We start from the raw sequence: 12956 nt of genomic DNA, 5'->3' as shown, positions 1-12956 counted from the left end.
TCCCAACATGCAACAACTTGGGCAAATGTCATCTGCAATAGCCTCAGTTTGACTAAATCTTTCATCATTTAACATCCACCTTCCATGCAGGCATGGGTTGGACGGTTTGACACACACAAGCATACATTCACACACACACACACACACACACACACACACACACACACACACACACACGACAAGCTTCTTTCTGTTTCATCTATCAAATCCACCCGCAAAGGATTGATCAGCTCAGGGCTATAGTAGAAGACACTTGCCCAAGGTGCCCTGCAAACTTCTTAACCACACCTATGCCTATTAACCCCCCCCCCCCCAAAAAAAAATAGAAACTTGGCCAGTAAAAGCAGTATTTATTTAAGCTTTGTTTCTTCATTTATTTATTTTTTTCTTCCTTTTAGCTCTCAAGGCTTTGACAAACTAAGCCCCGTTCCTGACCCTTGCCTTCCATTGGGACTACTCTATACTTCTGCGACCAACACTCAACAAAAGACCTTTTTCATTGGGCTCGGTGACTATGCACTGTGCCGTAGGAACATCTTTCCCCTGCTCAATGTCACTGTCCCCTGCCAGAAGAAACCCTGCTCTATGAACGGTATTTACCAGTCAGACATAAACTTCCACAACAGTGAATTTTATGGCTTCTCAGAGTTCTGGTATTCCATGGAAGATGTCTACCGCATTGGAGGGCACTATAATGCAGACATATTTGACAAGATCTCAGTTGTATGTAGGACAATTTCTTTCTTCTTTATTTTCTGTCTTCTGTTTTTTTCTTCTTTCATTTTATGTAACAAGTGGTGAAGTAGGAGAGGTAGTACTGGTAGAGTGTTGGAGAAAATGACATGCAGCATTTGTGTTAGCTGTGCATCCTGAGTTTGGAGCTCATTAGGGGTTGACATTATTATTCATCCTTCAAGGCTCATAAAAGTGAAAACCAGTTATATTCTCGGATCAATTTAATCAACTGTACCATTCACCCAAATAGGAGGCCTTGTGCCTATATAAGAAATTATTATTATGATATAAGGCACCATTATTTTATAAATGTAAGAGATTATTATTATTATTATTATTATTATTATTATTATTATTATTCTGGTAGAAGTAGGGTTCACCAAGTATCAGTCCTCAGCCCCCTCTTATTCAGCATAATCCTCCATGCAATAACAGGGAGCTCCTCTATGCTGATGACCTTGCTCTAATAGCTGAGTCACTACCAGAACTAGAGAAGTTTCAGGTGTGAAAGTAAGGTCTAGAATCAAAGGGCCTTAGAGTCAATCTAGCAAAAACCAAAGTTTTAGTAAGTAGGAAGGCAGACAAATGACAAATCCCTTCAGGGAGATGGCCCTGCTCGATCTGTAGAAAAGGCATAGGTAGAAACTCCGTAAGATATACTTGGTGTAAGCTATGGACACTTAAGAGGTGCAGTAATATCAAAGGAAGGTTAACTGGGAAGATAGTTTTTGTGTGTGGCAGGTGCACTGGGGGCAATAAACATCGGCGATGTACAGAAAACAGATTCCATCACATACCAAGAGGAAAAACTAGAAGTAGTTGACAGTTTTAATACCTGAAAATATTTTTCACATTCTTTCTCTCCATTAACAATTTCTACAGAATATTTCTGTTAAATATATATTTCAGAAACACTGTGCTACAAGATGGGCCAAATTGGAAGAATGGTTCCTCAAGAAACTTTATCCAAAATCTGATATTTTGCGTCTCAAGTATGTATCTCATTTTCTCCACTTTTTTTAAGTTTTGGTCATTTAATTCTTTTTCTTCCACTTTTTCTTTTTCCACTTCTTCTTTTTCCACTTCTTCTTTGAAATTTCAATGATGTGATTGTTTATGACCTTGTACAATGGGTGTGAGAGGCCAGATGTGGTTGATTTGAACATAAAACAGGAAGAATATTTGGGTCGGATATGGACAGTTTAAAGGCTAAAGAGTTAAAGTCTAGTACTTATTCTGTCAGTCCCCTTTGCTGAAGAGCTATGTTGTGGAGACGTAAACAAACCAACATTGGTTGTCAAATGGTGTGGCTGGATACAAAGTCATACACACACACACACAAATTTATACACAGTTTCTGACTGCCAAATTCATTCACTGGGCATTGGTCAATCCAGGGGTATAGTAGAAGACACTTACCCAAGGTGGTGTGCAGTGGAATAGAACCCCCAAAACCATGTAGTTGGTAAAGTGAGCTTCTTTACCACATAACCATAATTTCTTTTTTTTAACAGAACCACACTGCAAACATTCCTACCATACTGGCAGGGACAACAGCTGCATGACAATGACAACAGCTCAATAACTTTGATAAAAATCAGAGATAGTGAAGATCTCTTGTCAGATCATAAGGCTTAAGTAATATAAAGCCTGCTTAGTGTTGCCTCGAGACACCATTTTCTGGAACTTATCGTTGCCATATGTATACTTGTAGCAGCCTTGTGTGGCATCCATCTAACCCATTTGATAACTTCTTTGTCAGTGTCCATGTTTCACTGCCATATAATAGCAGTGATTTGACAGTTGCAATGAAGTTCGGTTTTGATTTTTCTTTATGGAAACCTGCCAAAAGTTAGCAAGATCAGGCAAAGGCAGTGCATGTGCCACCCTGAACTAGAAGTATCCAAATTAGTCTTGTGGAATCCACTTCATGGTGATGTAAGAAGAGGAAAATGTTGTCGCACTTACATCAACAATTTGATTGCAGACACTGGCCTAGGATGTATCCAGAACCTCAAGGTAGTAATGTTGCACTGAAAAGTTTGATGGATGGACTTGTTGCTGTGGAATAGGTTGGAATCCAGCCATAATGATAATAATAATAATAATAATAATAATAATAATAATACCTTCGTGCTGGTGGCACGTAAAAGCACCTACTACACTCTTGGAGTGGCTGGCGTTAGGAAGGGCATCCAGCTGTAGAAACTCTGCCAAATCAGATTGGAGCCTGGTGTAGCCATCTGGTTTCACCAGTCCTCAGTCAAATTGTCCAACCCATGCTAGCATGGAAAGCGGACGTTAAATGATGATGATGATGATGATGAATAATGTATATTTCATCTCTGATTGTTTTGTGCATGCTCTGAATGCCCATATCTGTTGTATTTTGCATAACTGTTACCACTGCCAGCTGTGGTGCAGTGTAGAATAAAAAGTGAAATTTAAGCTCATGCATTTCTGTCATCTATAAAAATTGTGTTTTTTTTTTATTGCTGTTATCCATCTAGAAATTTTAAAATTAAGTGAACATTTTAAAATTTGGTACATTGATGCCATCGAGAGGTAGGCCCCCAAAATGGCGCGCATTCTCTCCTGATGATCCCATACACTTGCTGGCTTCCAGTATGCAGAGCTCTTGACTTGTAGCACTTGTGTGTGCAAGTTGTTTGCAAAACATGTAATTCTTCTTGCTGAATTTGAATTTGGTATTCATTTATTCCCAGAAAAATTTAGGAAAATCTTCCAGAGGTTCAAAGTTTCATAGTTTTTTAATCCAATCAGAAAACAGGAATCAAAAGTTGTACACGTTCTGTGTGATGGCTGCCTGTTCACAAAACGACAGACAGAAATAACAACAGGCACAAAATGATATCGCTTGTCAAAACTTGAGGTGGTGATAGTATCACAGCTACACCAAGTACAACAACCTGGTTACAATGAAAACAGGGCAGACTACAGCTTTTCTTATTACTATGAAAACAGACACCAATGTGAGATTTATGGTCATGTGTATAAATGCTGGTTTTTAATTAGTTAAAATTCCACAAAATTTGGAAACTTTAAATGTCATTAACTTTTTATTTGTTAATTTATGCCAAAAATGAATTTCATTTTTGTAATTAGCATTCAAAACTAAATCAGTGAACCAAATTTGAAAACAACTGGAACAAAATTGAAAAAATTTGAAACCTGTGACAGCGACCAAAAGGTCTCTAAAAGTCCTATCAATAACAGACTTCTGTCTTGTCCCGAAAGGTCCTTAATCTCTTATCTCTGCTTAAAAATTAAGGAAAAAAATATGTTATATGGATCAGTTTTATGATTCATTATAATCTATGGAAGTTGTTTCATAGTATTAACTTTGTCTTGTAGGTTGCAGTGTTTCAAAGCAGCATGGATGTCTCTGGTTCTTCACGATGGCTTGAAGTTTCCAAGGACTTACCGCCATTTCTACTCCACACAGAAGATTGATGGTAAAGATGTCCAATGGACACTGGGAGCCCTCATTCATCGCACAAGATATCTGCCTCTCAGGTAAGTCTGTCTAGCCTCCACGATTTCATTAATTGCAACCAGATCTTAAGGGGGAAGGATACAGTCGCAGTCAACTATGCTGTATCATTCTCTTAACTTTCTAAGTCTTGGTTGATCAAATTTGATCACTGACACTTAAAAGACCACAGTTGCTGAATTAATACCGGTTTCAAATTTTGGCACAAGGCCAGCAATTTTGGGAGAGTGGCCGAGACAATTACATCAACCTAATGCTCAACTGGTACTTATTTTATTGAACCTGAATGGATGAAAGTCAATGTTGAGCCTGGTTGAATTTGAACCCAGGATATAAAGACAGGTGAAATGCCTCTAAGCATTTTGCTCATTGTGTTAACAATTCCACCAGCTTGGCAGCTTAGTTGCTGAATTAATATTGGGTGTTCTTAACACACATCTTTGTGTGTTTAGGAGAACAAATATCATTAACCATCTCAACAACTTGGTTTAATACTTGTTTTAATTCAACTGGTATTGTTTTTGAAACTAGTACCTCCCTATGTAGGAAGCAATGAGTAACGTATAACATTAGGATTTTGCTGATGTACGAGTGATACAAACCTTTAATGGAGCCTATCATAGATGGTGCCCCATCAGTACATATTCCAACACAAGAATTCCAGGATAAAATCCATTTTTTGAGATAGGCAGATAAAATGTCAAAAATATCTTGACCTCTTGTAGTGAGTGGCATTTCTTCACAGCAAAGGAACTAATTTATGATTTGGTTACCATCAATAAAGCGAATAATTGTAAGTAATTGTGCTTTGTTGCTAATGTCAGTTGATTTGTCAACCTGTAGAGCAAATTCTGAGTTCTGAAATTTGTTCTGTACATTTTCCTCTATATCAGCAGATAAATCCATAATTCTTCTATGGATTGTATTATTTGAGAGCAGAATCTTACTTATTTCTTGCTCAGCTTCATCACCTAACATGGAAAGACTTCTCAAGAGTCCGATAATATGTGACATGCTGCTACTATTCACAGCTCACTGGTCACTTGTCTCAGTTTGTCTCTGTTAGTAATCTTTCTACAAGCGGGTAAGATAATTGACTCGGCTAATTATGTGATTTTGTTTGTAGTCTGTCTCAATAGATGCGACTTGAGCCTTTTCAAAAGCATTCATCCTTTTCTCAAAATAGTTTCTTTGTTTAGATTGCTGTTCTAGCAGTCTTTGGAAATAATCCAGATCTTTACATCGAAGATGTGAGCATTGTAAAATAACCTTCCAACACAAACTACACACAGCGGGAAAGGTTGATCTTTGTTGCTAGTCCAATGAAACCCAAACTTCAAATAACTATTGCAATATTTACGAGTGGACCGAGCTTTTGCATTATTATCAATATGCTTAGTTGCTTTTGACGAATGTTCACTTTCAGATTCATAATCGTCATGGTTACGTTTTCCCATTAATAAACTTTTCCATTTTATGGGTAATTCAGTCTGTTAATATGAATTGTCTCACACAAACGCACAGATTACTAACAGTCAAACCGAGACTGAGACCAGTGAGCTGTGAATAGTGGCAGCGTGTCACATATTATCGGACTCTTGAGAAGTCTTTCAAAATTAATTGAACAGATGAAAATTCTCGCCACTATATGAATGAAAAAAAATTGAAATACAGCCTCAGTACGTGAAGGACGTATTTAAAGATTTAGCTCAACATTGTATGTTTTAGTTCAATAGTTTATTTTTCACACTTATTATTGAAATGAAAACTGCTGAGGCTACGACTGAAATAAACTGAAACATAGTCATGCACTGAATATGTCCATAAGACATCAATTTCGAGGATAGACTGATGCTAATGTAGTTCTTATCCTTATGAAATTTCAGATTCAAAATTGAATAACACTGTCATACCATAATTAGCCTAAATGAATTGAATGACACAACCACCTTCAATTCTTAGTTTAGAACTTAGTATTTAGTTTTTTACCACTTCAACATTTATATATGAACTTTCTAGTGAATTTTTCATATTTTGAAATATAATCTTACTTTTCCAAGGCACACCAATTTACGGTTTGGGAACTACTGGACTAGATAAAGACCAGTTGCAGTGGGAGGAGTTGAATCTCATAAGAATGGAAAAACAAACAGCAACAAATGAATTGTACCTTATAATAAGACTCTTTTAAGAGCATTCAAATGCCACTGCAACGTTGAAATCGTTGCTTCGGTGAGGTAAACTAAGTACGTCATCAAGTACATGCTGAAAGGAAATGACCAAACTGTTGATCCAATAAAGAATGATTATGAAATTAGTCGATATAGGTATATTGGACCATCTGAAGCAGTTGCATCCATTTTAGGATTCTGAATGCATGAAAGAGTCCCTGCAATAGTGAGACTGCAAATTCATCTACCAGATGAACAAAGAATATTGGTCAGAAATAATGAGGATATATATGGTTGTCAATGAATGACATATGAGAACAACATTGACAGAATTCTTTTCATTGTGCATCAATGATGACTTTGCAAAAACATTATTTTATGCTGAAGTACCCATGTAATTCACATGGAACAGTAGTAACAAACAATTGCAAAAAAGAAAGTAAAGAAAAATGTTAAAGGCCATTTGACCATTTTCAAAGAAGAAACACTTGGTCATGTTTATGTTGTCACACCAAAGGCAGGAGAGCTGTATCATTTAAGAATTTTATTGCATTAAGTTCAAAATAGTAATTTTTCATTTGCCGCCATGTATCGACATTTTCAACTCGGAGTAGTTATGACCCAACGGGTTATGGATACATCTAGTATATATATGCATATATATGAGAATATAAAAATAAAATAAATGTTTCCTTCTCAAGCCATGCCAGGATCCTGAGGACCGTATATATATTCCCCACCTGGACGGGATGCTGGTCCGTCACAAGATTACTCATTTTTGCCAGCTGAGTGGGCTGGAGCAACATGAAATGAAGTGTTTTGATCAAGAACACAACGCATCGCCCGGTCCAGGAATCGAAATCACAATCTTATGATCATGAGTCCAACACTCTGACCACTAAGCCACATGCCTCCACTATATGAGAATAAGATAGCAGAAAATAGTTGAAGATTGAACTTATGAGAACTTAATGTCAAGCAAAAATGAAAGATGAGTTTGTAGAGACGCCTTTATAGCAGACGACATTTCCGGAGAGTTTATCCACGCATGCACAGGGACTCGTTCCGGAAGGAATACAGGAAGAGTCTCATGCGCATGCGTGGTCATCGACATCCAAGCTTTCGCGCTTCTTTTCACTCTCTTTGTTCGCTGATCTCCCTAGAGCCTAGACGTCTAACAGGGCTCTCTCACAACCCAGCACCAGAGCTACACAAATAACCACGAACTTCATTGACGGCGTCTCAGTAACCGAAGGCGACGAGCTACCGAATTCCCCTGTAAATAAATATTGTTGTGTTGTTCAGAATCTGCGTTCCGTTGTCTTCTTCAAGAAGTTTAATGTACGGAAGCGAGTACACCTAATGATGTATGACCACTTCCCTACAAGTTCAAATGTGTGACTGTTTCAAAATTGTATATCATTTTTTGTGTGGTGGTGGTGGTGGTGGTAGTAGTGATGAAGGTCTAATTATGAAGACCATTTGTTTGTAAATATATACTGTAGCCTGGTCTAGTCATTGCTGACAAGGGGCTGTATACACAACAATATTAACTCGGAACAATCAGGCAGCCTCTGGGCAGTCGTTTAACCTGGTAAACCTATCTCTTGTAAATCATAGAACTTATTGTCTTAAAAAAAAAAGATGAGGATATTGGATCATTTAATTCTTGATACACTATGCCTGACAAGGATCGCGGTTTCGATTCCCAGACCGAGCGTTGTGAGTGTTTATTGAGCGAAAGCACCTAAAGCTCCACGAGGCTCCGGCAGGGGATGGTGGCGAAACCTGCTGTACTCTTTCACCACAACTTTCTCTCACTCTTACTTCCTGTTTCTGTTGTGCCTGTAATTCAAAGGGGCCAGCCTTGTCACTCTGTGTCATGCTGAATATCCCCGAGAACTACGTTAAGGGTACACGTGTCTGTGGAGTGCTCAGCCACTTGCACGTTAATTTCACGAGCAGGCTTGTTCCGTTGATCGGATCAACTGGAATCCTCGATGTTGTAAGCGACGGAGTGCCAACAACAACATGCCTAACAAAAAAAAAAGAGCGAGAAGTCATGCTTATGTTTGAATAATGATAATGCCACACTAGTAGGGCCATTGTAATAACCAAGTGTACACTATGAAAATGACCATCATATACCCTATTGATATGTATTTTAATTTATTTTGCAGAGAAATTGAGCAGATGTCCCAGCATCAGAAAGGCCATGCCTCCAACTGGAATTTCAACCAGTCTTACCACTTCTACTATGAATATCTGATTGTGCTCTGCTTTCTGTTCGTTGCAATGGCAGTCATTTTCTACCTGCGCCAGTTGCGACACCTCCGCTCCCTCTCCTCTATGCCACTGTCACCACAGCCCCCGCCTTCGTCGCTCCACGACTCCTCTCTGTCCCCCACCCCGATTGCACTCAGCGCCGGTTTCGGCGGCAGCACCACTCTGAACCGGGTGTCTTCGTCATCGTACTTCATGCTGGACGAGTCCTCGCCTTCCGGCGGCAAATCTCTTTCGAAGGGAGACTCCACGGGAGGGATCTACTTCAAAAGTTCCGACTATTCATGACAACAGTGTCGGCATAACTAAGAACTAACAACAACAAAAACACATTTAAAGTTTCTCCTCCTGCTGTTGCTGCTACTGCTGCTCCCCCCCCGCCCCCCCATCACCACCACCACCACCATCATCATCATCACCACCTCCAACAACTCACCACTGCTACCTCTATTTATGCAGTAGTTGCTGCAAATACACCCCAACAGAAGCGCAGCAGCTGCAAGCAATAACAACACCAGCAACTACTACTACTACTACTACTACTACTACTGTTTATGCATTAGCTACTACTACAATTGTCAAATATCGGCAACAACAAAAGCAACTATTAAAAGGAGCTTTATCTACTACTACCACTACTACTAGTACTATAATTATTACTACTACTACTACTATTAGAATATTGGTGACCTTCACCTCTCTACCTCTCTTAGGTGATTCCACTGATGTTGTTGGAGACAAAATAATAATAGTGTGGAAATGGGTGGGGAGGGATCATTTGGTGGCATTGATGGGATTTTGGTGGTGAAAAAGGTAGTGGTGGTGGGCATGTGTGTGCATATATATATATATACGTGTGTGTATCTCTGTGTGTTTGTATATATATATATATATATATATATATATATGTGTGTGTGTGAAATACTAACATTTTTAACTTGAAGTGATATTAGACATGTGTGCGCGTACACACACACACACACACAAGGTATATGCATAAATATACAAAAATCTGGATTTCTTTTTCCCTATTGAAGAACATTTATACACATACATTAGTGAAAAATATGTGTATATGTATGTGCGTTGTATTTTATATATGTGTGTGTGTGTATATATATATATATATATATATAATGTGTGTATACACACACACACACACACACACACACACAGCCACCTGTATGCATATAGTGGGATATTAGGGCATTTGTATGTGTGTATATATACACACATATACATTGTTGGGGTATTGGTTCTATGAAGTTTAAGTTTTATTTACTGTTGGATTGTTGTGTCTGTGATATATATATTTGTGTGTGTGTGTGTATGTATATGTGTATATATGTACTGGTGAAATGCAAATACTGAATAGTGTATATTATACTCCAATTTTTTAATGACAATTGTGTGTGTGACAGAGAGAAAATGGAGAAATCATGATCAATGTATGTTATTCTGTATTTCTCCTGTGTCACAGTGTATTGAAAAACCAACTTGAAAGTGATAACAAACGTTTTACAAAGCAAACACTCCCCACCTTCCTTTTCCAAATACTATTCTATTTAAAATATCAACTGTTTGATTTAGCCTGACTATTCAGATGAGAAAGCAAAGTTAGAGATGTGACGATAAACAACTAGGTTGGCTGGTTGGCTGGAATTAGGGGGTTTGAATTTCAATTAGTAAGCTTGCTTCCCAGCTGCATGGTTTCGGGTTCAGTCCCACCGTGTGGCACCTTGGGCAAGTGTCTTCTGCTATAGTCCCGAGCCGACCGAAGCTTTGTGATTGAATTTGGTAGGCAGAAGTTACTGCCGTGTGTGTATATGTCTGTGTATGTGCTTGTGCCTCTCTCCGAAAGAGAAAGAGAGGGACATGAGACACTTTGTATAGTATTTACATCAGGATGCTGATAGGATAGCCAGCAGTATTTGCTTGTAACTAGAGTTACTGGTCACTACCATCAATCAATACAGCAACAGACTTTGTGATCAGAATAATTGAAAATGTGTATCTTGTCATCAGCACTGCACAGTGTCCATTTGTTGTTGGCACTAAGCAGTCCACATGGCTTTTTAAATAGGTATCATGGGTATCACTGCGAAATAACAGCAGAGCATAATTGATTTATTACATAAGTCCAAGGCCACAAACGTAGGGGAGGGAATAACTGAGGGAGTTGATTCACAGTCCTCAATTGTTACTTGTTTTTATTGACCCTGAAGGGAAAGCAAAGTGGATTTGATGGGATTTGAATGTAAGGGCCATAATAGAATACTATGAAGCATTTTTCTCTGATGATTTAAAGATTCTGTCAGTGGAGTATGATTAACTCGTGTTTTATTGGCCTGTGTTGCTGAGTTCAAATCCATTTGCTAAAAGGTATTAGGAAAACTTGAAACCATCCCAGCATGTTCTCATATCATAGAGCTGAAGGATATATGCAATCATCAAAAATTGTTTATAATTTGGTAAACTTTTTATTAGATTAGAAATATGAATGGTTGATATATTGTATTGTATGGAGTAAGTTGAAGAATAATTAGTACCATGGAATGTGTGAAAATTCAATTTCTTGGCTAAGATGGCACAATATTGAGATACCAAAAGAATTGCCTGAATTATAAGTACATTCAACACGAGAGAATTACTTTTTATTACTTAAACACTAGCATGGTTATGTAGTTAAGAAGTTTGCTTTGCAACCACATGGTTCTAAGTTCGATTTCACTGCACAGCAAATTAAACAAAAGTCTTCTACCACAGTTGTGAGCTGACCAAAGTCTTGTGAATGAAATTTGGTCAGCAGAAACAGTGTGGAAGCCTACTGGAAGAGGCTGTTTCTATCCTCAGATGATAGACTTAATTCATCCTCTGGTTTACCATTGTCATCTGGCCCTTGTGTGACTTCAGTAGGGTTCAAAATATTTATGGTCACTGAAACCTGTTCTCTGAGATAGTGATATTCCACTCCTACACAAGAGAATGTGTGAAAAACAAAAGAATTTTTAAAGAATTATCTATAAAACTAGTTTTTAAACATTGAATGGCTATGGAGGTACACCAGAATAAGATAGTAATGAAAGGGGTCCTTTGATAGAAAAATAAATGTGGTTGAGAACCCCTGTTATAAAGCAAGAGCATATTTAATGATCTAAGCGTTAAAAAACAAAGGCTGCAGTACACAAAACAATAATTATTAGTTAATGGCTCACTTCTATTACTTTTGACAAACAAGGAAGACAACTCCGGACACATCTTCACCTTGTGGAACTACAGTACGATTTTTCCATAAATTGCTCTAGTGTTAGTGGGCCAATTGCTAAATAAACATTGCTTAATCGTGCATTTGGAAATATTCATATAGAATACCATCCAAGTGATGATTAGTTATATTGGTTATATTGGCAAAACTGGTTAAAAACAAAATGTTGACAAAATGTGAACGGGAGACAACTCTGAATTGCCTAGAGTCACATTTCGTTGACAGATCAACATGAAATTATTTCATTACATTGTATTTTTTAAAAAATTTTTACAGCCATCGTTATTAATTAGATTGTTCTTAAAATCCAGGCATTGAATGATATTTCTTTTTTTTTTTTGAGCAAGGAATTTATTAAGTGTGCTTATTTGTTGTCTTCTCCGGAACTTTTTAAAATTGCCAGTCAGAAAGATAATGCAATTGTACTAATTATTATCTTTTTGTCTTCTCAACCAGTATAATTAAGGATAATTATGAACCCAAGCGGGAACCTCTCTGAAATTGCTTGAAGAGATCTCCCTCAAAATCATGCCTTACCATCTTAAGAATAATCACACATGGAATAATGTGGTCAAATGGACCATGACAAGGAAAAGTATGGGATGATCACAACAGGAATGGATTTGATCATAAGCCTACTAGATCAAGGCTGACCTAGTGATAAACTACATCTAAAGTTGATTAAATTCTTGGCTCAAATCTCTTAAGCAGTGTCTATTTCTTTACTGAAACTCGTGTATGTTTGTTTTTAAGTTTTAAGAGAATTAACATTTCAGATACAGTAGGTGCAACTGCATAGTTCCAAGTTCAATCCTCTAGTGTAGCACTTTAATGACATGTTTTCTATCATAGCACCAGGTTGATCAATGCCTTTGATGTGATAGTTTTGTTGAGAGAAACTACAGAAGTCTGTTATGCCCCCTGCCCTTCTCAAAATTCCTTGCCAGTGCTGGTGCCATGTAAAAAGCATCCAGTCCACACTTAGAAG

General features: G+C 37.8%; 1 protein-coding gene across 8 annotated transcripts in view; it reads left to right on the top strand.

Annotated features, from left to right (window-relative positions):
• LOC106874302 (ectonucleoside triphosphate diphosphohydrolase 4) overlaps positions 1–12675 on the top strand; it is a 57045-nt gene extending 44370 nt beyond the window's left edge. For 6 of the 8 annotated variants that reach the window (XM_089362369.1, XM_089362365.1, XM_089362367.1 and 3 more), the window contains 4 exons: positions 399–723; positions 1645–1727; positions 4111–4272; positions 8601–12675. In XM_089362369.1, coding sequence (XP_089218495.1) covers positions 399–723; positions 1645–1727; positions 4111–4272; positions 8601–8991 — 961 coding nt within the window. In that variant the 3' untranslated portion in view covers positions 8992–12675. Of the gene's footprint in view, positions 1–398; positions 724–1644; positions 1728–4110; positions 4273–6309; positions 7723–8600 lie in introns of those variants that run through there. The other 2 variants (XM_014921986.3, XM_014921987.3) reach the window with 2 other exon arrangements.
• Positions 12676–12956: the final 281 nt, after the last annotated feature.

Source organism: Octopus bimaculoides, chromosome 14, assembly GCF_046866305.1.
Source record: "Octopus bimaculoides isolate indiv1 chromosome 14, ASM4686630v1, whole genome shotgun sequence".
Lineage (NCBI taxonomy): Eukaryota > Metazoa > Mollusca > Cephalopoda > Octopoda > Octopodidae > Octopus > Octopus bimaculoides.
This window is presented reverse-complemented; position numbering and strand designations above follow the sequence as displayed.